The sequence below is a fragment of the Cydia splendana genome, chromosome 4, assembly GCF_910591565.1.
Source record: "Cydia splendana chromosome 4, ilCydSple1.2, whole genome shotgun sequence".
Lineage (NCBI taxonomy): Eukaryota > Metazoa > Arthropoda > Insecta > Lepidoptera > Tortricidae > Cydia > Cydia splendana.
This window is the reverse complement of record NC_085963.1, coordinates 8,903,839-8,931,264: the sequence shown is the minus strand read 5'-3', so window position 1 is coordinate 8,931,264 and position 27,426 is coordinate 8,903,839. Positions and strand designations below refer to the sequence as shown.

The 27,426-nt window shown below is 36.7% G+C and overlaps 1 protein-coding gene across 1 annotated transcript; it reads right to left on the bottom strand.

Annotated features, from left to right (window-relative positions):
- Nucleotides 1-636: 636 nt before the first annotated feature.
- On the bottom strand, nucleotides 637-27,426 carry LOC134789833 (pancreatic lipase-related protein 2-like). Its single transcript, XM_063760492.1, has 7 exons — nucleotides 27,068-27,426; nucleotides 24,327-24,492; nucleotides 20,873-21,021; nucleotides 19,237-19,482; nucleotides 3,411-3,599; nucleotides 1,386-1,551; nucleotides 637-790 (listed from the first exon to the last, which is right to left on the bottom strand). Exons 1-7 carry the CDS (start codon nucleotides 27,093-27,095, stop codon nucleotides 724-726), a joined length of 1,011 nt encoding a protein of 336 aa, XP_063616562.1. The 5' UTR covers nucleotides 27,096-27,426; the 3' UTR covers nucleotides 637-723.

The window sequence follows — 27,426 nt, the reverse complement described above, 5'->3', positions numbered from 1 at the left end:
CACGTGTATCAGATTTTACATTAAATGTAAATCCATCCAAGAGTCTTGATAACTTTGGTAAGGGGGTGTCATCGAGCAACTTTACTGCAAGCCGCTGCATACGAACTTAGGTACTTAAAACGAAAGGGGACGACTGCTCCGAAACCGCTTTTTTATACAAACGGAGTCGCCTTTTTATACAAACGGAGTCCCCATTTTCCTCTCTGGATACTAACATTATTGAAAATATTTTGACACAAGTTGATGTATTTTAATCAAAGCTATGTTAATCCTAACTTTTTAATAAGTAATTAAAAAAACGAAAAAATCAAACGGTCGGGCATAGCTATGTCTAAAATACATAAAATTCTGTAAAAATATTTCATCCCTTTCCTCCTATTTTTTTTCCTGGTCCTCTCCTGCCGGCGTATTATGGATGGCTTTATCCATCTTTATCCACGTGATAAAATAGCTGTCACTTTTAAACACCGTGGGTTAGAAAGTGACGGACACCGTTTTATCACGCTGTCACGTAGAAAAAAACGACCATCACATCCGTACCTACTGGTAGAAATCACATAACATATACTTACCTATACCTTTTTATTCAGGCGCACTGGGTACCCTGACGTCCCGACTCCTGTCGCTAACAAATTATGTTAAACGGCACCTCGCAATAATTCTCATGAAAATTTAATTTATAGGCGAAGTTGGCAAAGCAAAGAATTAATATTTTATCGCATTTCACGTCGGTTCTCCGAGAGCGTAGGGTTTTTCTGCGTTGGTCTTGAGGTAGTAAATTCCATCCTTCCTGGAACGAAACAATGGACCTTGATCTCCAAGATTTAAACTCATGCTGTTACCTACTGTTTTACAAACGAGTGTTCTTTGTTAATTTAAACGAAAGTTACCACCGTTCATGAATACTTAAAATTACTTCTTTTGTTGTCAACGGCTTTTAAGTAAAAACGGATGATAGGGAGAGACGCGTGGTGTTGTTCTTGATTAAACCATATATTATGCAAGTTTGGAAAGCTTTTGTTGGTAGATGTTTCAGGTTACCACTCATTATTAGGGTTGTGGTGTTATGAGAAGTTGTAAGGTTCACATAAAGTAAAATATTTTCCTCCTTCATTCATATGGAACAATTTAAACAATTACCACTGTAGCATATGCATTGAGGTACAGTGGCAATTATTTGTCTCAGCAAACAAAATAGGTCAAGTTATCCTTACATCAAACTAAATAATTTAATAAAGTACCTTCCCGGTGTCCTCGTAGGCCGTTGTACAGCACATCGTGGTTCCGGCACCGGACCGCCGTGAATGGCACGTTGGAGATGATGGACTCGAAATAGACACTTGATGAATCAAAGTCATCAGGCATGTTAATGGATCGTAACTCACCCGTAATGTATGTCAAAGCCTCCCATGATGAGAGTCTCGCCGGTGCCCTCGCAGGAAGCGTTGTAGTACAGCTCGTCGTAGTCGCGGCACCGGACCGCCGTGAATGGTACGTCCGATATGATGGACTCCGCGAAAAACATGTGCGCCCGGTTGTGGGCACATAGACCTTGCAAAAAAGATAAAATACATTTGCAATAAATAAACAACCACTTTTCCAGAATTTTCTACGAAATTAAAAGTAATGGACCGATTAAAAACATGAAGGTTTCTTAGATATTATTGATCTGACTATACTTCATGACATAGGAGTTCTACTAGGTAAGGATATAATTATACCTATTCGTATACTGCTTTCAAATGATCGGCTGTTGATTGGGGCTCCAAATGATTAAAGTACCTGCCTACCCTTGTTGAACTACCTATATGTTGAAGGTAAATATGTTCTTAGACATAATTTCTGACAGTGAGATCAAACGCACAGTGCGTCTTTGTAGTCAGCGTAACACTGCCAAAAGGGTTAACGACAGGAACGGGTTATGCCCGCTTTGTGCTCCACATAATTGACCTTCATACGAGTATACGGTAGAATTTGCACGTACATGAAGTAGAGTTAAATGCCAAAAAAATTACTCGCATTATGCCTGTGACGTAATCGGTCACTTTCGGCAAGTATACGCTAAGAGTTAATTTTGTTTATACAGTTAAAAGTAAAATTTAACATGACTGTGTAAGGGCCAGTTGCACCAACCACACCTAACAGACTGATTAACATCACTCAACAGAGTATTATGAAAATTCCAATACAATAAAATTTAGCGAACGCTTTAACGGTGACAGACGGTTTAGTCTTTAGTCAGTGGGGAGACACTCCTGACTTCGTGCAAACTCGGCTCCATTCGGCTCAGCATTGCTCCAAGCAATGATTGGGGTTGGCACAACTTGACGTCCCTTTGCGTGCACGATCACAGAGATAATTACTTGAATTTTGACAACCCTAAATAGTCGAAAGGGATAGTGCCATAAGTTAGAAAGGGATATGATGATTCGACCCTGAACCGATGTCAAACTTCGATTTTGTAGGAAGAGTCCTTTCTGTACGATAGTACTATTACTTATTCTGTGGTTTAGTGCAACCAACCCTAAGTATCATATCGGCACATTTAGATGTCAAAATAAAAGCTATATCTGCCACTGAATTTGTTAAGTGTCTATCTTTACGTCACGTTGACCTATGTAGGATTTTATTATTGCAGATCCACCATTAGACATACTTAAGCAGTTAAGTATCTGTGACATCGGTCGGACAGGATATGAATTGGTTACTTTCTGAACCTCGTATTACATACTTGCAGAAGCAAACATGTCTATTACAGGACAGAGTCCATTTTCTGAAAAAGATAATTCGGTTATAAGCTGAATATTACCTACTTATTCGATATTATGAGGGTTCACTCGTACATTTTACATGAACTCAGCTCTAATTTAACGAGTAATTCAGTTTGCTTGACTTGTAAAATACTCATCTCGTTATATGTAAATGGGAACAAAGTAGCATTCGAACTGGAACGTTGATGAAACATCTAAATATTTTTTGTGATAGTGGAACTCCTGTTCCTATAGGTATAGGTACATCAAAACATCAGTGCATCAAAGGTTTATTCACTGGCTTGTCCTTTGCACGGACGGGATTTGTTGGGATATGAAATGAAATTACAGGCTTTCAAATTTTTTCCGATTTTTTGTACCTACTTTTGTCTATCACCTTTAAAATTATTTGACATGGGATGTACCTACAAAATTTAATTGTACACACAATGATCCCAATATTGTAGAAAATACGAAAAATACAAATTTATTTGCGATAACCGCTCAGGTTCCAGAGGGCTACTGCGATCCACATTCGACGTGTTGCCTCCCTGTCACACTTACGTACGAATTTACAAGTGCGACAGGGAGGCAACACGTCGAACGTGGTTCGCGGTAGGCCTTGAGTACAGTGGGCAAGGCGGTTTCTTTTAAATATACCTCTATAGTCATACCCGCAGCCCGGCTGCCGCGTGCCGCCGTTCGGGTAGAAGTCGATGTGCCCCAAAGGGTCGGAAAATCCCAAATAACCGCCGCAAGTGTGGATGACCTCGACGTGTCGCGCGTCGTGCTTGTCCAGCCGCGCGTCCTTGTTGCTCAGCGAGAACAGCGGCTTTGCAGGATCCAGACCTGAGGCAGTAGAACGTAGAGAATTTACTCTTTAGTACATAAAATAATAGTTAGACTTCTGTCAAAAGAGTCAAATAAAATAATAGCATTAAAATAGCATTTAAATGGTCGGCAGTTAAATATGGAAAATATTGTCAGACTAATTTCCATCTCTACTAGATGGTATGGCAGATGTGAACCCATTCCATTGCGTTTTTAATTACATTTTTAGATTTTTACACATTTCCTAAGTTAAGTCTCGGATATATTGTTCGGTTTGTGGGCCTCTGTCATAGCCCTACAGAAAAGTCAGAAACTGATAAATCCGGAGATCTTGGGGCCAATCAATGTCAAAGTTTTTCGAAATTAATCGACCCGTGTTAGTTATTTGTTTTACAAGGGATAAGCGAAAAATTTTACGATATTGAAGTACGAGCGTAACGAGTGTTTCGAAAAGTGGAAACTTGCGCGTTGCCACGGGTCTCAAGGCACGAGGGTTAAACAAACTTTGCTACAAGGTGTTCGTAGAGTTTAGTTTAAAAACCACTATGGATAAAGCTGAGTTTATATCACGCAGTTTTCTCTTTTTACAAGAGGTGTCTTAGACTGTCTTAGGTTGTCGTGTAAACTTCCAAACTTTATCGCGCTAGTATAAAATTTCAGTCTATTTTTATATCTTCCTTGTTTTTCCTTGGTTTAACCGAAAAAAATGCGCACACTGAAAGTTTTAAAGACTTAAGTTCCGATACCTCTTACAAGTACTGTTTATAAAGCAATATCACAATATAAAGTAGAGAATAGTTAGTTTTTAAGGTACAATACTTACAAACTATTGTAAATTTGATACATAATACATAAAATATGTTCTGAATTTCACGAGTCATTTAAACTGCCGTTTACAGCTGTTACTTTACAGGGTGGCCCAAAAATATGTTGATAACGTTTTTCCTAATTATTTTATTAAGTACTTACGTAACTTAAGTAAGTTAAAAATTAAAACTGCAGACTTCAAAATAGCCTCCTTTCGCTTTGATACACAAACGCAAACGATTGTTAAAATTTTCAACGAAATGCCGCAGCTCCTCCAAGGATATTTTGTCCCATTCTTTGGTAAGTGATGCTTTTAGAGCGTTTACACTTTTGTGTTTAGCTACCACATGCCCTTGTCTCTAATAGCTCCTCTACACGATGGGCCAACGCCGGCCACTCCAAGGGACGCAGCCATGCGGTAGAATGAGATAGCAATATCACTTGCTCCCTCTAACGCATAAATGCGACCCTTGGAGTGGCAGGCGTTGGACCATCGTGTAGAGGAGCCATAAGATTGACCACAAACTATAATCCATTGAATTTAGACCAGGCGAGTAGGGTGGCCACTCTTTTGAACTTATAAATTCGGGAAAACTAGCAGTGGTGCATAGATAATTTTCCCGGATTAATTGTCAACGTATTTTTGGGCCAACCTGTATATGTAGTTACGTTCTAAACAGTTTCCGAATGTTGTGTTTTATAAGTATAGTATTAAAGATACGTAGTATGTTTATGTTTTCCAAACTGTTAAAATAACAATCTATGCAACAATAATACATTTATTGCACTGCTTTTCACCGTAAACTGCTAAACCTATTGCACGCTGCCGATACCTACTGGTTTTTAACCGACTTCAATTTCATAGAAGGAGAAGGTTCTGTATTCGGTTGTGGCTATGTTTTTTTTTTTAATGTATGTTCACCGATTACTTTGAAACCCGTGGGCCGATATGACTAATTCTTTTTTGTTAAAAAGAAGGTACTCCCAAGGTGGTCCCACATTAATCTGGTGCTGTTCTGATGATGGGATCCATGAGGAATTGAGGGAACTCCTCAATTTTTAAATGCACATGTATGGTAATTTGGGTGTTTTCTTAAGCAACTCGAGCATTTTCTCTCGAAAACTACCAATTTGATGAAGTGGACCTGATGATGATGATTGTTTTGATGATAATCATGACGATTTCTTAAAATGTAGGACGTTCAGCGATTACTCCAAGACCCGTGGTACGATTTGAGTAATTCTTTTTTTTTGTTTGAAGGGAACTGTCTCCAAGGACGTCCCACATTAATCTGGTGCTATTCTGATATTTCTGATATGAAGAATTGAGGGAACTCCTTAATTTTTAAAGGCACATTATGGTCATTTGGGTATTGTCTTAAGCAAATTAAGCATTTCCTCTTTAAAACCACTAATACAAACAAACAAAATTTACTTTATTCATGTAGGCCTAGCAACAAGCTCTTATGAATCGTAATTAATCTTAATCTAATTATCAGAGCAATTTATTGATGTTAATATTATTCCATAATAAAATTGGATTATTATACATAATATACATATCAAATTTAACACTAAAAATTTCACAAAAGGATCGTCAAACATTAAAAAGATTGTATAAAAAAAAACTAGTCTAGAATTTCTAGAATAAAATCTAAATGTCAAAAAAAAAGCATAAGTAACAAAAGAAGTAGACAGTATTACATCGGAATATCCATTTCCTCGTCAATAATCAAATATACCTAATAAATAAATAATAAATATAAATAATAAAATAATTTGATGGAGTGGACCTGATGATGGTGATTGTTGATGATATTGATGATGATTTTATAAATGTAGATTACTCCGGAACCCGTTGTCCGATTTGAGAATTCTTTTTTTGTTTGTACGAAGTTACCTCCAAGGTGTTCCCATTATATTGTTGATTCTAATCTGATGACGTAATTCATAAGGAAATGAGGGAACTCCTCAATTTTTAAAGGCAAGAGTATGGCGACATCGTTGTTTTCCTCCCGAAAATCACCAATTTGATGAAGTTCAACAGTAGCCTTACCACGAGTTTGTAGATATTCCCTAGCTTTTTCGTAACTTACTTTCTATACATCTCGCTCGCACTAATAGGATGCCAGTACGAGCGAGACGCATAGAAAGTAAGTTATGCACACGCTAGCGAATATGTCTGTGTTAGACTTATGGTAAGGCTACTGAGGAGTCGGGAAATGGCGGTTGAAGGGTTGGTGGTTCAGGGTTCAGGGTCGAGGGGTTCCGTGATCAGGGGTTGATGTGTTGTGAGGTTGAGTGATCGGGGGGTTGAGGGATTGAGTCAGTGACGGGGCGGAGGATGGATTTTGTGTTTGCGCAGTGACAGGAATGATGTCGAATTTAGTGATATGATACGCATTATTATGTTTTTCATTCATGCGTCACGCGTCACTCATAAATGCCTTCAAACTAAAAATGGAAAAATAAAAACTTTTACAAAAAAAAAGTAAACCGACTTCAAAAAGGATAAAATAAAATATTATCCGTTTTAAGTATTATGCGTAGAGATGCACCGGATATCCATCTTAGTTTCGTACACTAATATTTTATTTTATCCTTTTTGTAGTCGGTTTACTTTTATTTGTAAAGGTTTTTATATACAAAAGCAGTAAGTATGTACCAGAACCGGGAATTGCCGGCTCTCGGCATACAAATTGTAGAGCCTTTTAGGAGTCCTAGAGAAAGTCATCTCGGTATTTGTCATCCAAAACTTTTTATACCTAACGAATATCTGTACAAAAGTAAGATCGCAAACATTTATCTCAGTCCAAGTTTAATATAAAAATAATTTTAAAGTTTAAAGCGGAATAGTAAGTTTATTTCTAAGTTATGGCTGTCAACTGATAAGCCTTCTATTTATTAACATAATCCCCAAGGCGTTGAAGACGAGGGTAGAAGTTTTTATACAATACAAGCACAGCACGCGGCATCTTAAGCGAGGCATAGCGTAGCACTGTGGTCCCAAAACGAGAAAAGTTGGACATTGCTTATTTCTTTTTTTTATCTTGTTTTTTAAGGGGTTTTGTCACACAGTGACGATGTCACCCCATTTTGCTTATTTCGCTACAAATAAAAAAAATCGGGCAAGTGCGAGTAGGACTCGCGCACGAAGGGTTCCGTACCATATAAAAAAAAACAAAAAAAAGCAAAAAAAAAACGGTCACCCATCCAAGTACTGACCACTCCCGACGTTGCTTAACTTTGGTCAAAAATCACGTTTGTTGTATGGGAGCCCCATTTAAATCTTTATTTTATTCTGTTTTTAGTATTTGTTGTTATAGCGGCAACAGAAATACATCATCTGTGAAAATTTCAACTGTCTAGCTATCACGGTTCGTGAGATACAGCCTGGTGACAGACGGACGGACGGACGGACGGACGGACGGACGGACGGACGGACGGACGGACAGCGAAGTCTTAGTAATAGGGTCCCGTTTTACCCTTTGGGTACGGAACCCTAAAAACGGATTCGTTTTTGAGAAAAATAAGTTTTTTTTTCAAACATTATGATTTTTTACAGCTCATAGGATTGAGAATTTCAATGAGTAATATTTTTTTTTTATTAAATTCCCTATCGAATGCGATTTTTTATGCGCTGTCCCACTTTTGTCGATTTGGGACCACAGTCGTGTGTATATTTAGTATAACAATTCTTGCATGCAATTTAGGTTACATTGTCGACTACTAAGGCAAACTGCATTCAAAACTTTGATCAGATACCGCAATGTAGGTACTTAATGAAAAGTGCATGCAAGTTTTTGCTAGTCTACAGGCCCATTTACACGATACAAGATTCTTGAACAAGAATTGGCAATAATTGTATGCAAGTTTTGCCGTGCAATAATTGAATTCAAGAATTGAATCAAAGTGTTTATACATGAGCAATAACCAAAATCTTGAATACAATTATTGCATTCAATTCTTGATAGGCAATATTCTTGACCGTATTTCGTTTACACCAAAGACATTTATTGAACGGCAATAATTGCATGCAAGTCTTGACAGGTCTAAACTTCAAGTTGAATCAAGTATGATGTATTGAAGCCATATTGAAGCAAGAATTGAAGCGATTTGCATTGGCAGATTTTCATTCAATATTGAACGTTTTTTGTGGGTAGTAAAACTGATAAAATGAGCAAAAATTATTTGAAATTAGTTAGTTCGGAGACAATTAAATTCATAGAAATTTATAGAAGTCATCAATGTGTGTGGGACACAGAGGATAAAAATTATAAAAACCGTGAGGCTCGCGAGGCTGCCCTTGCAGCTTTTTCTATAGAATTTGGGGTAGAAGGTTTTGGTCCCAAAGAAATAATGAAGAAACTTAAGAGCATAAGAACGCAATATAAAGCCGAAAAGAAGAAAGTGAAGGATTCAATGGGAACTGGATCTCAGTGCTGATGTTTATAAGCCAAAACTCGATTGTTTTTAATGAACCTTACCTGTATAAAATCATTTAATGCCAAATAAATCGCGTTAAGTACTTCAACCAAAAACGTACTTATGGTGCACTTAGGTACTCTAAATAACTAAGACAAAGTGCCGAATGAATCTCCAGTTGCCAAGTATGTATGTTACTTCTAGCTTAACGGGAGCCGGAATTGCATTACGCATCACTGTGTTCTGTCTTTGAATTGTAGAACTTATTTTATCGAGCAAGTAAGAAAACTGAGCTTTGTTTACACGAAACATGTTCTTGAACTCGGCTTCATCCTCAGCTCGTAGCTCCCGGCACAAAGTGTTCGAAGCTCCGAGCAAACTTCTTCTGTCTATCCATTTTTTGTCCAACATCTTTTTCTTCTACTTTTGTAACGTTTTTCTAACAGTTTTTCTCGTAACACAGTTGCTACTATAGCAGCGACAAGGAACACACCTTCGCGTACGGAATCGATGTCGACAATAAAAAAATATGGATTGGCAATTCTTGAATTCAATTAATTGCACTAGGCTTCGTTTACACGTATGCCAGTATTGAATTCAAGTTGCTACTTGAATACAAAAATGTCATGTATGTTTAGATAGTGCAAGATTTTTGTTGCCTCAATTTTATTGTATTGAATGTTCAAGAATCTTGTATCGTGTAAATGGGCCTTAAGCCAGTGTTGGGCATTCAAGAATAAAATCATTATTTGAATAAGAATTCGTAGGAATAAAATCATCTCGATTTTATTCCCGTCAAAAATATTCAAATAATTTTGGTTGGGAATAATTCGTATGAGAAAAAATTGAATGAGAATAACTTATTCTTAATCGAATAAATATAATCATGATTTTTAATCGAAATAATATTCCACGAATAAAAATGTAGTCCGGGTACCGTATAGGTACTAATTACGTATAGTTAGGTAGATGTAATAGTAGTTAGTCTCTTGTCTAATTTATACCTATTTTATCGAATAAAATCTTACAAATTGACTGTCGCATAACGCATAGTTTCAGTAGTCGTATTATTTTTAATTTACTAACCAAATCATTACGTTCAATTTAGCTGGTCTAGGGGCCTAGCCAAGATGCCAATCGTTTGCGCTCCGACAACGAAGCGCTTATCACTCTTACATATTAGTGCGATAGAGAGACAGAGATAGCGTTTCGTTGTCGTAGCGCAAACGATTGGCATATTGGCTACGAACCCAAGGTGCCTAGCCAAGATGTAAATTTTTGTTTTTAATTTAATAACCAAATCATTAGGTAAATTTAGCTGTTCTGGAGGCCTAGCCAACACGCCAATCGCTTGCGCTCAAACAACGAAGCGCTTTCTGTCTCTATCACTCATACATATTAGTCCGATAGAGAGACAAAGATTGCGTTTCGTTGTCGTAGCGCAAATGTTTGGCATGTTGGCTACGCTCCCAATGTGCCTAGCCAAGATGCCAATTTTGTTTTTATTTTAATAACCGAATCATTAGGTAAATTTAGCTTTTCTGGGGGCCTAGCCAACGTGCTAATCGCTTGGGCTCCAACAACGAAGCGCTTTCTTTCTCTATCACTCTTACATATTAGTGCGATAGAGAGACAAAGATAGCGTTTCGTTGTCGTAGCGCAAACGTTTGGCATGTGGGCTATGCACCCAAGGTGCCTAGCTAAGATGACAATTTTTGTTTTTAATTCAATAACCAAATCTTTGGATACAATTTAGCTGTTCTGGGGGCCTAGCCATTATGCCAATCGTTTGCGCTCCGACAACGAAGCGCTCTCTCTGTCTCTCTATCGCACTAATATATAAGAGTGATAGAGACAGAAAGCGCTTCGTTGTTGGAGCGCAAGCGATTGGCATGTTGGCTAAGCCCCCAGAACAGCTAAATTTACCTAATGATTTGGTTATTACAATAAAAACAAAAATTGGCATCTTGGCTAGGCACATTGGGAGCGTAGCCAACATGCCAAACGTTTGCGCTACGACAACGAAACGCTATCTTTGTCTCTCTATCGCAGTAATATGTAAGAGTGATAAAATCAAAATCAAAATCAAAAATATACTTTATTCATGTAGGCCTAGCAACAAGCTCTTATGAGACAGAAAGTGCTTCGTTGTTGAAGCGCAAGCGATTGGCATATTGGCTAGGCCCCCTAAACAGCTAAATTGTACCCAAAGATTTGGTTATTAAATTAAAAACAAAAATTGACATCTTGGCTAGGCACTTTGGGTGCGTAGCTAATATGCCATCGTTTGCGCTACGAGAACGAAACGGTATCTCTGTCTCTCTATCGCACTAATATGTAAGAGTGTTAGAGACAGAAAGTGCATCGTTGTCGGAGCACAAGCGATTGGCATCTTGGCTAGGCCCCCAGAATAGTTCAATTTACTTAATGATTTGGTTATTAAATTAAAAAACAAAAATTGTCATCTTGGCTAGGCACCTTGGGTGCGTAGCCAACATGCCAATCGTTTGCGCTACGACAACGAAACGCTATCTCTGTCTCTCTATCGCACTAATATGTAAGAGTGATAGAGACAGAAAGCGCTAAAAACAGCTTAATTGTCCTAATGATTTGATTATTAAATTAAAAACAAAACTTGGCATCTTAGCTAGGCACCCAATCGTTTGCGCTACGAGTGCTACGACAACGAAACGCTATCTGTCTCTCTATCGCACTAATATGTAAGAGTGATAGATAGAGACTATGCGCAACTTTACGGAGCGTCAACGTTTGGCATGTTGGCTAAGCACCCTGATCGGATGATAGAACTAGATAGTGTATAGCGGAACTCTTCAATGTGTACTATACCCAAACTATAGTAACAAAAATCAAATCAATCCGACTTTTAAATAGAAGGGTGCAAATCAACTTACAAAATATAACCAATTGTACTACAAAAATTAACTTAATTCTAAATAACATTTTAATTGAATAAAACCTTATTTAGAATAGCCCCACTTCTAGAATAATTATTCTGTTTTTTATTCCGCATTTAAAATAAAAGTCACATGATTTATTCACCTTAATTTTATTCTAAAATAACTAGTGCAAGAATAATTCTAATTCAAATCGATTTGAATAAGAATAAAATTTCTGTTTTTATTCTTATTCTTATTCAAGTAAATTTTTGCCCAACTCTGGTCTAAGCCCTCGCTTTAGGTAAAAATTAGCGACATAGCAGGCAAACTGTAAGTGTCGCCCACGTATCACCATCACTAATAGAACAGCCATAAAGTCATGTCTTATGAAAACCGACAAATTACATAGGTAGTATAGGTACCTAACAAATGTCTGGCTATGTCGCCTCTGCCTCGGCCCGGTAAAGTGGAAAGGGAAAAGTCCTGTAGGTGATGGCTGGACATTGTGAGATAATGGCATGCGTGCTGTAATGTTCACTAAAAGGTACATACCTACTATACGAAGGAGAAAAAGTTGGAAAGCCGGTGATCCATTTTAATATGTGGGTAGTTGTTCCGAGAATAGGCCTGATGACAAATTTTGAAAACCCTTTTAATATCGTCGGTACACTTGTATTAGTTCCGAAAAACACTATATTTCAGTTATACTCATAAGATTTAACATAGATAATTGCATTTTATTATAGCTAGTTTAAACTTCGCGCGAAAACGCCTCGCATGCCATTTGTGACGTCATCATTTAGTTGGTGGTAGGGTGGTAGATATTGTTTACATACTTACAGTTACGAATTTCCCTTGAATCCGAATGATATTGTTAATTCAGCACCATATATTACGATTAGGGATGATAAATACATTACAAAAAGTTATCACAATAACTCATTTTACACAAAAACTCTCACACGGTTGCAGTTTAAGATGAATTATTTAGATACTTACATGTAAATTTTGAGTGAAAATCACCGAACGCCGGTTTTACTTTTTAATTTTTCATTTTTTCTAGTTACGACAGCCAACATGGCAATGATAGGCCATTCAGCCAAATAATTAAAAAAGTTTGTTGTTGAAATATCGTATTATTTAGCATTTTATTTAAATAATAAGTATAATAACAAATAGATATCTACTTTATATCGTGTAATAATATTTTTTGGACGTAATAAATGTTTAGTGGCGAAATAACATTTTTTTTGCACCTTTCGAACTCTTTGGTGCCACGTATAGATTTCGGTCAATGAGGTTGTCTATGTTGCTCTAAGAAATATGTTATGGATTGATGACGTCACTGTTTAGAACGCTTCTGATTGGCGTTTCAGTAAAAATGGCCGATTGGAGAATTTTGCACTTTTATTTTATTGAATATATTAATAATCCTTCAGTTTATACTGAGATTGGACCATTTTTTAGAATCAATTTAACATATATGTTTCGTTGAAACCATTATTTCCATGATTCTTTGTTACTTGCAACAGGCCTATTCAAGCTATAACTAGTTAATTTTTTTAGCATTCTCTCTCAATCTTGACGTGTCTCTTAATTGAAAAACGCTTTTTTTTAAATCAGGAACTATAACTTATGAAAGCAAAAGAATGTAAATAATCGTATATGATTCATAATTGTTACATATTTGCCGTGAGTTATTTTTCAAAAGTGTTTTTCAATAATAAGACACGTCAAGATTGTTTACCTTTTTTCTAATGCTAAAAAACGAACTGTAGAACTAGATCGAGTTTGTTCCTTTGTAAGATTCTTTAATAATTTCATCAAAATTTCATACATTTTAAGAACAGATCCAGTAATAGGTGGTACATATCAACATAATTCAATGATCGTTCGTTTAATAATAGGTAGGATGGCATATTATAATATACTCAAGGTAGGTATTAATTATACCTATACTTAAAAAAAAAGAACGGCTGATTTAACGTCTGACTATTATTGAAGTTATATGAAACACGCTAATTTTAATTGGATTCAGTTAAGCGTGAAACAGCATACTCGGGATTCTATTTAAATTTAGTCAAATACCCCAGTGCTCGTGGTTGCAGAAAATAAGTTTAGTGCTGAATAAATAAATACTCCAACCGAATGGCTAACAAAATGTGATTCACCATATACCTCGGTGTTTTTAAAACGAGTCATCAGATCGAACCCACTTTGTTTGATAAAATTTTGAACGGTTTTTATTAACCAACGAAAACGACAACGGAGCCGGAGAGTGGAGGTGGGGTGCGTCTGTTTGTACGAATGTCAGAATGGACCCTCGGATTCCGGGACGATTTTTGCCTAATCTTTGTTAAAATGACATTGAAATGGCGCCTGCAGCAGCGTTAAGTAGTTTTAACATTACCGCTGTACTTGCTGCAGAGTTTGCTTGTAGAGTGCGCAGCCAATAACATCAGAATCAGTGCGCAGTTGCGCACCCTTGTAATACTATAGTTACAAATTTATACGCAGAGTATTATTTTTTATCAATGCAATACCAAAATAACGTCCTTGCGTGATTTCTGTATAAAACATGGTTTAACTATCAGTTTAGCGCAAATAAACAAATGAAAGTAGACAGATGCGCACATATTTATGTAGTAATAGTGTGTAATTACTTAATGTAACGCAATTGTTTTTTTATATGGAAAGCGAACCACCTTAGGTACTTATAGGATTTCAGCTATCTATAAGTATAATTATAAAACAGGTTACTTGATATGTGCAAAGCCAACGTTAATTAAAAGCTAACAAATTACTGAAACGGACACTGGTTCACACACTAACAAACTAACTAATTAATACCTACAAACCGAATTGTTTGTTTTTGGAACTAAAAATGTTTCCAGAATTCCTGCGCGCAGAAATGCTAGATAACTTTTCGAACATGTTTGGGATTTAGATTCACCGTAACGAAATTCACATGTTGATTTTTGGAACGCTTATTTTATAGGTTAGAACCGGTACCTATTGCAAATAGTGTAATGTTCGACCGCTCTCTCGCTCGGATATGGTGGAGGGTAATTAATAATAAAGATTCATCTGCAAGTAGCCTGCCTGAATGTTTGACTCGCCTGCACCACAGATCATATAATACTAGTACAGATACCCAATCCCATACTAAAAAAGCGCACCGTCCTAAGTATCTTATACTTGTAGCTAATTTTTTAGTTCACAGTGACAAACTAGATGGCGCATGGAGCTAACAAAACTCTTACGACAAACATGAGTTGAAATAGCGTCGAAACACCTCTCTTGCGACATCTGTTGTAGCTTTCACGCACTAAACCTACAATCACGTTCATTTTTAAGGTTCATTGTTACTAGATGGCGTTTCAGACATCGGCGACAAAATTAAAATCTATTTACATACTTTAAGTTAATTTACGATTATGAAATCAATTTGACATTTTTGTTTTTTTTTGTTACATTTTTTGTATTGTAAATAGAAGTTTGATTGGGTACTTTAGTAAGGGGTCAAAGTTTCCTTACAAATCACAGGTCATGTTCTTATCGCTTACCTTGCTTCGGCACGACGAGCGATCGAGTAAACCAGCATAACTGTGACTTTGAGATACACAATAATGCATAATCAAAGAGCGACTCTTATGCTGGATTGAAGTTATCTAGTAGGTACTATCAAATAGAAAAGACCATGACCATTTTGTGTCAAAAAGGAAAGGCCAACACTTACAACAAATACCTAAATACCTATGGAAGTGTCTCCTTAGACAGTTTACACACTCTTGCGGTTTCAGTATGTGGGTATAGTGTCATAAGCGCTTAATACCTAATCCCAATTTCAAGTGAAATAATCAGTTATCAGGCAAGTCGGTGCCACACGGGGTTAATGACCTCAATCATTCCGCTGATACGGATATGCAGTGGGCATTCCGGGATTTGTGTTATATTTTATATTAGGTACTTCCTACTACAATGTTTCTGATTTTAATAAGTGAATGAAATATTTTTATATTACAGTACCCATAATAAATATATTAATGAACATGGGTGAAGGTTCTAAAATAAACACTACGCAAATAAATTTAAAATCACAACATGCGAACGTAATGGTCCGAGGAATATAAATAAACATATTTTCTAATAGAAATGGATTAACAACCAATTCCTTATCATTAAACTCGAAAAGGATACACGACTCAAACAATAGAAAATCTCACAGTGACCTTTGACAAGCCAGGTAGTCGGGTAAATGGTTATTTATCACTTTAGATAAGTATATTTTGAACAACACTATACTTATTTAAACTTTCACAATTTGTTCATGTATTTAAGTTTTAAGATTTACCTCCGAAGTCTGAAGAGGACGGCGTTGACGGCGGCGACGGGGCAACGCCGTCCTCGAAACGTCGGAGGTAAATCTTGAATCTCGTATTACAAGTGATCAATATCACTTAAGATTCTTAATTTCGCTCGTCTATTTCATAAATAGCATGTCATCGTTTTGAGAACCGGTCTGGTATAGTAGGTAACCCTGCCTATGAAGCCGATGGTCCGGGTTCAAATCCTGTAAGGGCATCTATTTGTGTGACGAGCACAAATATTTGTTCCTAAGTTTTGGGTGTTACGTACGTATATGTATTTCAGTATTTATAAAAACATATTTATATATTAAATACGGAGGTCTTATTGCTCTACTGTGGGATTTGACTTGGTCAATTTGTTAAATGGTGTTCTATCTAAGATATATCATTTTCAACAATCGAGTAACAAAATCGTGCGCCATAAATGTGCTCAAAATTAATAAATCGGCCCGTACTCCCCGTCGCGTCGTAGTCATGAGTGCAGTAAGTAATTGTCGGAGTCCGTCCGTCAAAAAAGTTCGTCTGAATGCCAGCGGGCCCAGCGGTAGGCAGGCCCCGCGACCCGCGAACACCGAATATTGCATGGGCATCTTTCTCTTTTACTCATCGTAATTAGAGTGGCATCAGTCCTACCAAGCTATTTTATTAGTGTTATTTAAACGTCAAACTTCTATTAAATTATGAATTAAAAAATACTCTTGCACAGTCTGTGCTATCAAAATCCCTGTCAGTTTAGCTTGGTCTAACTCTCGAAGTCTTACAAACTTCGATTTTCGCGGTTAAAGCCGATCGTTGTTTACAACTTAAGGAAATTAATAAACTAGTGGCGCTGTGAGCAACGTGGTTTCCGGTAGGCCCTCTGTAGACCTCGCGAGCATAGCTTAAAACTGAATAAAAAAATAACGCGACGCCGTTTAGAATAATTTGGAAAAACTAAATTAACAAAAAGTTAAATAAAATATTGTATGCTTTGCATTCGCTTGATCAATTAACAATACAAAATTTACGGTTGAGAATGTCTTTAGGCATTAAGTCCGCCATTTGTACTTTATTTCTGCAATAAAGTTTAAAAAAATAAATAAAAATAAAATAATATAAAATTTTAGTGTAAAAAATTACAAAAAGTTCACAACACTTTACTGGGGATCGAACTAGGTACCTCCATACATCAAAGCAATTGTTTGTCAACTGCGCCAATATAGCACTTAGCTAAAGATACGAAATTTGGCTACTTATTCTCGAGTACTACATACCTAATTATCTAAATACCACCTACACCAGCGTTACTAATTTTTACATTTTTGCCAAACACTGTAAATATCTCTCAAAAAGAAAAAAAAACTCTTATTATATTGATACGACTATTTGTTTCCGCCATTTTGAAAAAAAAATCAATAATCGAATCGAAAAAGAACTATTTAATTCTAGATTTTGGTCACAAAATTTGATAAGAATCAGTTGAGAATTGAACCGAGGAGAACGTCCGGACATACGAAATTTGGCCCGAGTTAAAACAGAGACCTTCGCAAACGCTTCGGTCAATAAACTGGTAAAATGCGCGTTTGACTTGGACACCAAGCGAAATAAAAACTTTCATTATTATGTAAAAAAAACAAAGCATTCATGTGAGTTTATTAATTTGTATTTTAACGTCAGGCAGGCTTACTTTAAAATAAGTAGGTACTCATTTAAATTAGGTATGTTTATTCACCGATACATTTTTTTACATTTTATACTAAGTACTTAAATTCCGAAATTTATAACTCAAATGTAATTATTCTAATCTAAATCAAACTTCACATCATGTCTTAAAACGAAAATCAAAACGTAGGAAAAGAAACCCACACTCGTTTCGTTTTGGAATGATTAGGTACTAGAATCGTAGGTCTTACTAGAATCGTGGTGGCTCCATCTAGTGACATTATTCAATATTACTTCGACAGCTCGACATAATTGTCCTGCGCTGTTGCTCATAACGTAGCCAGTCGCAATATAATTGTGGTTTCAAATTTTGTAAATTACTGCATTGAATTCGTGTTGTTATTAATGTTTGTATTTCATTTATAATGATTTTAATTTATGACACTTTAAATATCTCTTAATCCATCTTAATATGTAGTATAAAAATTTCATAATGGCTGATTGTGACATTTAGCGCCATCTATGATATCGATTTGACAATAATTATAACGCCTTCGGGATGGGAGGGCATGCCTGCACTCAATAAGACCTTGGTCTTCTATGGCGCCTTAAGCATTAAAGGAGCGATTTTGGAATTTCGATCGCTCGATTTCGTCACTCGAAAATCGGTGTAAAACGGCAAAATGCTAATTTTTGAAATACGAGCGATAGAAATTGGGAATCTAGTGGTATTGACCACTCGTTTTCAATTCTATTAGTAGAATTTAAATGCCTAGTAGTGGAGATATTATTGAACGAAATACACGAAATCGAACGGTCGAATTTCAAAAATTGGCCCCCTGTTCTATAGAAATGTTGCAACTTCTCATGTAAGTAGTACAATGTTTAGATTGGAACAATATCCAACACCCGCTCGTCGACAGCGACATATCGTGAAAATTTAACTTTTTAAATTTATCCGGGTCCTCTGTTTACTGCCTCAGTTATAAAACCTAGCCTTTTACTGCCCTATAAAACTAGGTGCAATAAAAATGTTATCTAGTACCTACATTCCGTTCATGATAGTCGTTATGGATAATCGTATAACTAAGTGGTCGTATTAAAACTCGTAGTGGCTTATTCTACAATTACACTTGCATGGTTTACATAACTTTATAAATGAATTAAAATGCCACAGAATGTGTTACAAAATAGGTTTCTTCTAATAACTTTAATTTAAACTAGAGATTTAATATGAATAAACTTAGTTAGAGAAACGATGAGGTTTTGGTAATAATTAATGATTACGCGAACTAACCTTAAGTTAAGTTCTATCATAATTATCCGTGTTGCTTCGTCTTCTAGATTAGAATTAAATGATAATGATAGTACATACTACCTACTGTTTGAACACGAACATTCGCGACATTATAATCTGCAGCCAAACCCTCCCACTTCCTCAGGCCCCGAACCCGCCGTTTTTGTATTCAAACTATATGTACATACATTATTTCGTGTAAATATGTACCTACATACCTGTAATTGTATCTACAGGTCCATATTTGACGTGATCGCCCGCTATGCCAACAACATGAGCCCCGAGGCTGTGCCCGATGAGATGCACGTCGTCCATGGACACCCCCTCCTCGATGAGGAAGTTCAGGAACTCAGTCAGCAGGCGCCCCACCATGGCGACGTTGTAGCTGGCCAGGACGTAGTTCACATTGGCCGCGTTGCCCCAATCTACCACTATAATGTTCAAGTCGCTTATGTTGAGGTATGCTGGAAAAATGTAAAGTTGGTATTTAATGACTAGTCGGTAAACGGTAACCCAGTCATAATACTACAGATGTAGTGCATAATTATTATCCTTCGTATTTTCACGGAAACGTACGAACGTGTCTTGCTATTTCAGTCAGTCTCGGTACAAAAAGTACTACGGTTGATTGAAGTAGCATGACAAATACGAACGTTTCCGAGAAAATACGAAGGAAAACAATTATGCACTATGTGTAAACAACGTTATTTACGGTATTTGACGTCTGTCACTCACTACAGCAACACTACGTAAAATGTCTTGCACATTGAAATCACAAAGGAAAACAACTGCACTGCGAACGTTTACGTTCTACGTCTTTTTTTTTTTAATTTTAGGGTTGGCCGGACACCACCGTTATGAATCGGTAGTCGTCTAAGTAAATCGATATGAATTTTTCATTTTTCTTTTAATAAAAATAAGGAAAAGGTGGATAATTAACTGTAAATATGGATATATTTATCGTCACTTAACAGACAACAAATTTGACACAGAAATAACATAAATAAACTTTAAATTAGATCCCCAGTTAGTTTCAATTTTGACAATGGGTGCGACCTACTCGGTCGGTGTATTAAATGCATTTAGCTTGCGGGAAAACCATATAATTCTAGCTTTATTTAAATCTCAAATAAAAATTCATTATACGTCACAATTCGATACCTCAGTCTACGTGCCATCCAATCGTAATCGCTTGCTGTGACAATCGATTTGCGTTAGTTACATCTCTATATACGTCAGTCATAATGTGTCAAATACCGTAAATAAAGTTGTTTACACTATACCTACACCTTGTACCTACATACATTTCAGTTCTAATTTATTTTTTATGTTGCTGATAGTAAACATTGGCGAAAGACATACTTTAAATTTTGATACGAGCCAAAACTACGTCGGGAGCAATCTTGCTCGAAATAAGTCAGAACCAATAAAGGCTCCAGCACTGCATTGTTAAATTCTGGGACCTAAGATATTTCTGAACCAGGAGTCTCAAATTCTAATACATAATGGGTTTTAATTATGAGAATAATTTAACAAAATTTGTTTCATAATTAAATAGTCATGAATGATTAAAGACCTCTGTATTTGTACTCGCTGTCGCTTGATGCTAATTTGTATTTTGCTTTCGCACTTAGTTTTTTGGTATTTGTGTTTGCTAAAAAACTGTGCTTTCTCGGTATACTACCTTCTTAGACTTTCTTCGTTCACGTGAACTTCCTGTGTATACTACAGTTTAGAAAATTATCAGTGTTACAATTATGCTGACTCCCAGACTAGGCATAGCCTGTCCTGTGGGAGAAATACATACCTATTTCAGAAACTAGAGTCAACATTAAGATAAACTTCCTTACTTACCTTCTTTAATCGATTCTGGCATAGGACCATCGGCGTTGTTAAGCCATCCGTGGGCGAGAACTTTAACTTTGTTATTAAAGTCGAAATTAGAGTCCCATAAAGATAATGAATCTTTAGTCTTCAGAACTTGGAACTCGTACGGGTTGCGTCTGAAAACAAGTTAGGATATTAATGCCTACGGTATCATTACGTTCGTGTACTTAAGTACCTACAATGGGAACCATCTACAAGAATCTACAACTCCTTTCGCGTTAAATCGGTTAACATATTAATATTTGCGCGATTAACATTATGGATCTTAAATTAAAAAGTGACACAGCGCGAATAATTACGTATTTGAACAAATAATTACTAATGGGAATCTGCCGAATGCTACACGAGAATAGCTAACGCCGCATAAAACTGTTGTTTCACCGAAATGATTTTTTGTTTTTAAGATTTTAATTATTGTATGTATGTTAGTCTGTAAGGTACCTATACCTATGTATCTGTGGGCCTTTGTTGATTGACAATAAATGTTTTTTATTATTATCTACAAAAGTCCCCAGCTTTAATCATCAAGCTTAATAGGTACTGGATATCCTGAGCGACTTTAATACGAGATTGTTGGTTGGCTTGCCTATGTGCAGTAGGTAAGTAGAGCTTATCAAGTGATCACACATTTATCGGCTGGTGGAGTAAAAAAAGTAAAAAGTTGATATGAGCTCAACTATACCTACATGTACTTAATTTTAAATAGTAGGTACCTGTTTCGACCGAAAGGCTCTATTTCTGAATTCTTTTGTTCTCAACTGAAAAGGCACCGCAAATACAAAGAAAAATGCACAACGCGTCACTTTCCATGCATCGCAGTATTAATATGAGGAGCGAGGGTTTTTAAGATACAGGTACTTAATATATTTATTAATAACAAACAAAATGAAAACAAGAAACTAAACGTTAAAATTAAAACTAAATTATAACAAATCTTAAACTATAAGTAAAAATGTTCCCCAGGTCACCTTCATGCGTTATGGTGCCCAGAAGGCTGGCAGCGTTACCTAAAGGTTTAAGTAAAATGCTTACTGTGCGTAATAGTTATTTACGATGCAAGTGCGAAAAATAGGAAATTCGCAACGAGTGTCGAATTTTAAAATACGGCCAAAGGGTAAATCGACACGAGTTGCGAATTACAACGTCTTACAGTAGTTACTTATGATTATGACCCCTTAACCCTTAATAAATGCATGATTTTTTATTTTTGCCCGAAGTTAATATATGTATCACATAATTGTTTGCCGATTCTAGGAAAAATAGTAAAAAAAAATATAACTTCGATTTTCACTGCGAAATCAGTGTTAGAAGTTGAATTGGCTAAATCATATTTATATAAATATGTAATTTTCAGTAATAGATATATGATTTTTTTACTACCATTAGAAAGGTACACTATTTGTGATATACCTATGATAAAGTTATTAAATATAAAATAATTACAAACCCCGAAAACACCATTCAAATTTTTTAATCTGTGAGCTGTCTAATGCTTTATTGTAGACATTTGGCAACACTATGCATTTAAGGGTTAAATTCTCGCTCGACGTAGTTACGTAATGTGCTTATTATTCTTGCACTTGTATCGTAAGTAACTAATCCGATCGTAAATCAAATATACATATCGTAAAAAAAAACATTAAAATATTGTTAGACTCTTTGATACGAAATATTCCCTTCCATTCCCAGCTCTGGTTACCACTGGCTGGAGTTTTCGCATTCCCTGAAATTTCCGAGTTCACGGTAATTCGAAAACCTTACCTACAGACAATGTTCCGAAATTCATGTAGAACTGTAGGTATCTGAATTTAAATCCCGTGAAGGCAAGTGTGACGTGCGTTCCACAACTCTCTGTGGTAATAGATTCTGCTAACCTGTATTTTGTGCTCGAGTGATAAGTAGGTACCTATTTAAATTTAATACTGGTCATTGTACGTCTGTACGAGCATGTATTAAGGTCTGCCCTGTGTAACCAGCATGTACCTAAGCGTAATTTTGTTACTAGGCCGCCCTTATGGGCATGTCGCAGTCGGATCGTATAATCCGCCGTATTACATTACGCGGCTAGCTGTTTTCAAAAACAGGGGCGTTTTGAAATGCGGTGGTTTAACGATTAGCCGGATTGAATGCGGCTGCATGAGAATCCGTCGAAATGTATTCGGCGCCATACGTTCTTCAACACGGCTAGCCGTAATGTAATACAGCGAGTCATTAGCCGCCGCTTTAACAGTTTTTAGTTCCCATTTTTAACACTCGTGGCGTTGCCTGACATAACAACAACAAACTATGAAAAACGCGGGGGTGTCCATCAAATTTGGAGTTCGTCGGACTGTTTCTTTTCAGAAAACATTTCCTTCGCAACTTAACTAGACGGAGCCCCGCTTCGTGGGGCTCCTATTTCTGAGCGGTTTGCCCTTCGGGCATCTGAAGCTACCTAACCAACCTATAACCTACCTACCTATTGATTTAGTGAGACGTCCGTAAAAATATTACACTTTGGGGAAAAAAGGGTAGGCAGGTAAGTAGGTTAGGTTCGTTAGGTAGCTTCAGATGCCCGAAGGGCAAACCGCCCAGAAATAGGAGCCCCGCGTCTATTTAAGTTGTGAAGGAAATGTTTTGGAAAAGAAACACATGTAGTGCGGTCATGGTAAAAATAAATTAAATTGCAAACATTGTCAAACTCCGGTTACGTAGGCGACCGAAAAAACTGGTCACTCTACAATCTAAATAGTAGTACGATGCGGCTAAACGTAGGCCGCCGTATTGAAGAACGTATCGCAATGACAATCCGGCTAATCGTCGAACCGCCGCATTTCAAAACGCCCCTGTTTTTGAAAACGGCTAGCCGTAATGTAATACGGCGGATTATACGATCTGACTACGACAGGCATATTCACACCTTCTGCTTCTTTAAAGCTGTTAGTATGGTGAAAGCTGGGTGAAAGCCTTAGTAAAATGTACCCAAATCGAAATTAAACTTTCGTGTGATATATTATAAAATATTTATATCACAACGGTTACACTCATTTGTATTTTTAGTCGCTATTGGTGACATGTTTCGGGCCCGTCGACTAAAAACTAAAAGTATAACTGAGTGTAACCGTTTTGATATAAATATTGTACCCACATCTTTAAGAATCCTGAACGTTTTTGACCCAAGCCGATTTTAGATTAATTTATTATCTTGTCTGCTCCTGAAAATTAAAAAGCATTGGTAAGAGCAATGCCTACAATTTTAATTGGGCCTAAAACTACGTTGAGATGAGACCAGCATAGAGAGATAGAAATCGCAAATACATATTAGAAATAAGTACAAATTTAATAAGAGTGGGATACTTAGGTAGTGAAAGAAACTATCCGTCGATCACAAACTATTAGACGTGACCGAAATGAAGAAAGGTAGATGTTAAAGATGCCTTACCTAGTAAAGAGCTTGAACTGCACATCTTCTTCCTTGAACCAGCTCCAACTCCATCCCCATATCCAGAATCTGGTCTCATTTAGGGAGGGTACGGGGCCAAATTCCTCCACGCTGGCCAGCCACACGGGGTCGTAGGGCGACGGCGCGTCCCACTGAATCGCCGACACTAGAAACAAATGGTTGCAGTATTGATACCGATCACATTCAACTCATATACAGGATGTTCCATAAGTGACACGTCACAGTGACACTGGAGGTAGACCAGGCCAAGAGGACCCAAACTAACTTAACATGACCCCAGTAAAAGTGGCACGGTTTTCGAGTTATTGCCAAATTAAGGTTTTTCATGAATTTTGACCGTTTTTAACATTGTTAGTGCCAGTGTGCACTCGGAAAGATCTCGAAGTATTTTTTTTTTATGTGTATCATGAATAGTTAATTAAGATAACAGAATAGGTTTATTTTCGATAAACAATGTAAAATGCAAAAAAGTACTGGTTTAATCTTGAATTAAATTCACAGCGAAATATTAATTTCGACTTTGACCACCTGTCGTGAAAAAAAATTACTAGAAAAGTAATGAGCTAATAACGTCAAGCGATTGAGCATGTTATGCAGATTCAAAAATAGTATGATACATGTACCTTCCTGCAATAAAATAGGAATTATTATCATCTTTCGAAAGCCTCATAAAAAAATAGTTAAATCTAGGAAATCTGCAATCCGTTGCGACTTAGTAAAAATAACGATTTATTATGTTAAGATATCTAATTCTGGATACAGAAATAAAAAAAACGGCTATTCAGTATTTCCCGGATGCCTAAAAGAAAGAGATGGAAAATGGTTATCTCCCTTTTTAAGGATATCATTGATTTGATAAAGGTTCAAAGAAAATAAAATACTGTAGGTTGAAGTTTAATCAATTTATTAAAATAATTTTATTTTACAATAGGTGCTCGAATTGTTTTACCCCGGCTCGTATGCACGCTTCTCACCGTCTTGTAAAATTTCAAGTTAATTTCCTTGTCAAGTTAATTTCCTTAAATTAATTTCGGATATGTTTCGTGCTGCCTCCAACATACGCCGCCGTAGTTCCTCTTGGGACCTTATTGGCTTGGAGTAAACTTTATCTTTTAAACATTTTAAGCATCCCCAATGAAAAAAATCTAATGGGTTTAGGTTCGGGGAAAGCGGCGGCCATGCCACTAGGACTCTTATTTATGATAAAATATAGCCAGTGTTTATAAACTACTTTTAGATTTGTGGTTTTTTGTCCCATTACCGGTTCCACGTCCATTATAGGATATACTGCTATACCTAATGGCTCCTCCACACGATGGGCCAGCGCCGGCCACTCCAAGGGACGCATTTATGCGTTATAGGGAGCAAGTGATACTGCTATCTCATTCTACCGCATGGCTGCGTCCCTTGGAGTGGCCGGCGCTGGCCCATCGTGTAGTGGAGCCATAAATCATTTTTGTCATTATTCCAAGCCACATCTAGACATAGACCAGGTACATTTAATTTATTATTTCCCTATTTTTACACAACGGCCCACAATCTTTCACCAATTTTGGGGCAATTTCAACATTTTCAACTGCGGGGTAGGTAATTTTAACTAATATTCTTCCTAGTTTTACATTATTAACTAGAGTACCTACCATATATGTCCAGATAGCAAAAAATATGTGTTTTGTGTGTTGTGTGTGACTCTAGTTAATAATGTAAAACATGGAAGATATTTCGATTAGTCGAAATTACCCCGCAGTCGAAATTGCCGCGCTGCACCTCACGTATTTTTTGTTTGTTTCAAAATGCTGTGGATGATTTATCTTTACCCTAAATCAAATTATATCTTACCCTACTACCATTTCCTACTTTCTCGACTACACACAAACGGTTGAGTCAAATTGCTTGCAACTGTTTCGTTTCCTTCCAGTGATTACCGGACATGTTCCATAAACTTTTAAAGTTAATTTCAACGAAAGCTTATACTCCAGAACTCGCCTGGACGTGCACTAACACGGTAAAGAAGTTAGAACTGGAATTTCCAGACAACACAGCTTCTGACCGACTTGCTCATCAGCGGTTGCGGACTCGAGGTGAATTAGTTGCCGTTATTTAAAAGTTAGGCAACTTTTATCAGCGAAATTGTAAAACTAGTTGAAGCTTATTCCGTTTAGTTGCAAACCTACGTCAGAACTCGGTTAGAAATAGGTAGTACCTACTACTTAAAGCTTACATTCAGCGAATCACGCTTACATATTTAATTAAATAATTGCAGTGCCGCGGAGCTTATTTTGGAGTTACATTACACTCGACATGCTTATCTTATGTAAGTCCAACTTGATTTATAGCAGGAGATGGTCTTTTCAGATACAAGAGTAGAAATATTTACTAAGTTCTAGTTCTAGGTGTTTTCTTTTAATATTTCTACACTATTTGTAGGTACTTTTTCACTTAGTTACATTTAAACTAGATAGTTTTCCGAGTTTTCCACGGTACTCGCGAAGCTCAAATTATAGGTAGCTTAACAAATATCAAAATGAAAGTACTACCTACTCGTAATCTCAGATATTCGTAACTTATACGATAAAGTTTTCGTCCTAATAAAAATGTAAGCCCTATTTAGGTAAAGTAACACTAAAAAGTTGCTGGTTGAATTACATATAAAACAAAAGCTAACGAGAACTACAAAACTTTCTACTACTGAGTAGATATAAGTAATTGGTACCACAAACCTGCACAAAAGAGCAACAACAGAATCATTCCCGCAACGCTCACACGCCTGAATTTACCGGGCAAACTATTTTCCACATGCCGAGCAAAACTTCACTAAACTCCAGAGTTAGAGCGCTCATTTTCCGGTTAGGCTAGTACTAATTGGTGAACCGTCAACGAGTACTCACACATTTTCACTGACCACTGGCGGTCGAGATTGAATTTAAATTTGTATAGCGGTACTACACATTGCAATTCACGGGGCGCCGTGGCTCGCCCATCGATCATATTAATTAAATACGAGTAAAACTATTCTTTTGATGCCTGCGTGTATGACGCGTATTTGTGCTAGAAAGACTGAGTGTATCCTGTTGAATAT

What these genes read in the sequence shown, in the direction of transcription:
- LOC134789833 (XM_063760492.1), bottom strand. Translation starts at nt 27,095, where the DNA reads ATGATTCTGTTGTTGCTCTTTTGTGCAG. An exon ending in CTGCGGGTATGACTATAGAG is followed by an intron (nt 1,552 to 3,410) that starts GTATATTTAAAA and finishes CTTTTTTGCAAG; the next exon opens with GTCTATGTGCCCACAACCGG. An exon ending in GGCTTTGACATACATTACGG is followed by an intron (nt 791 to 1,385) that starts GTGAGTTACGAT and finishes GTTTCGTTCCAG; the next exon opens with GAAGGATGGAATTTACTACC.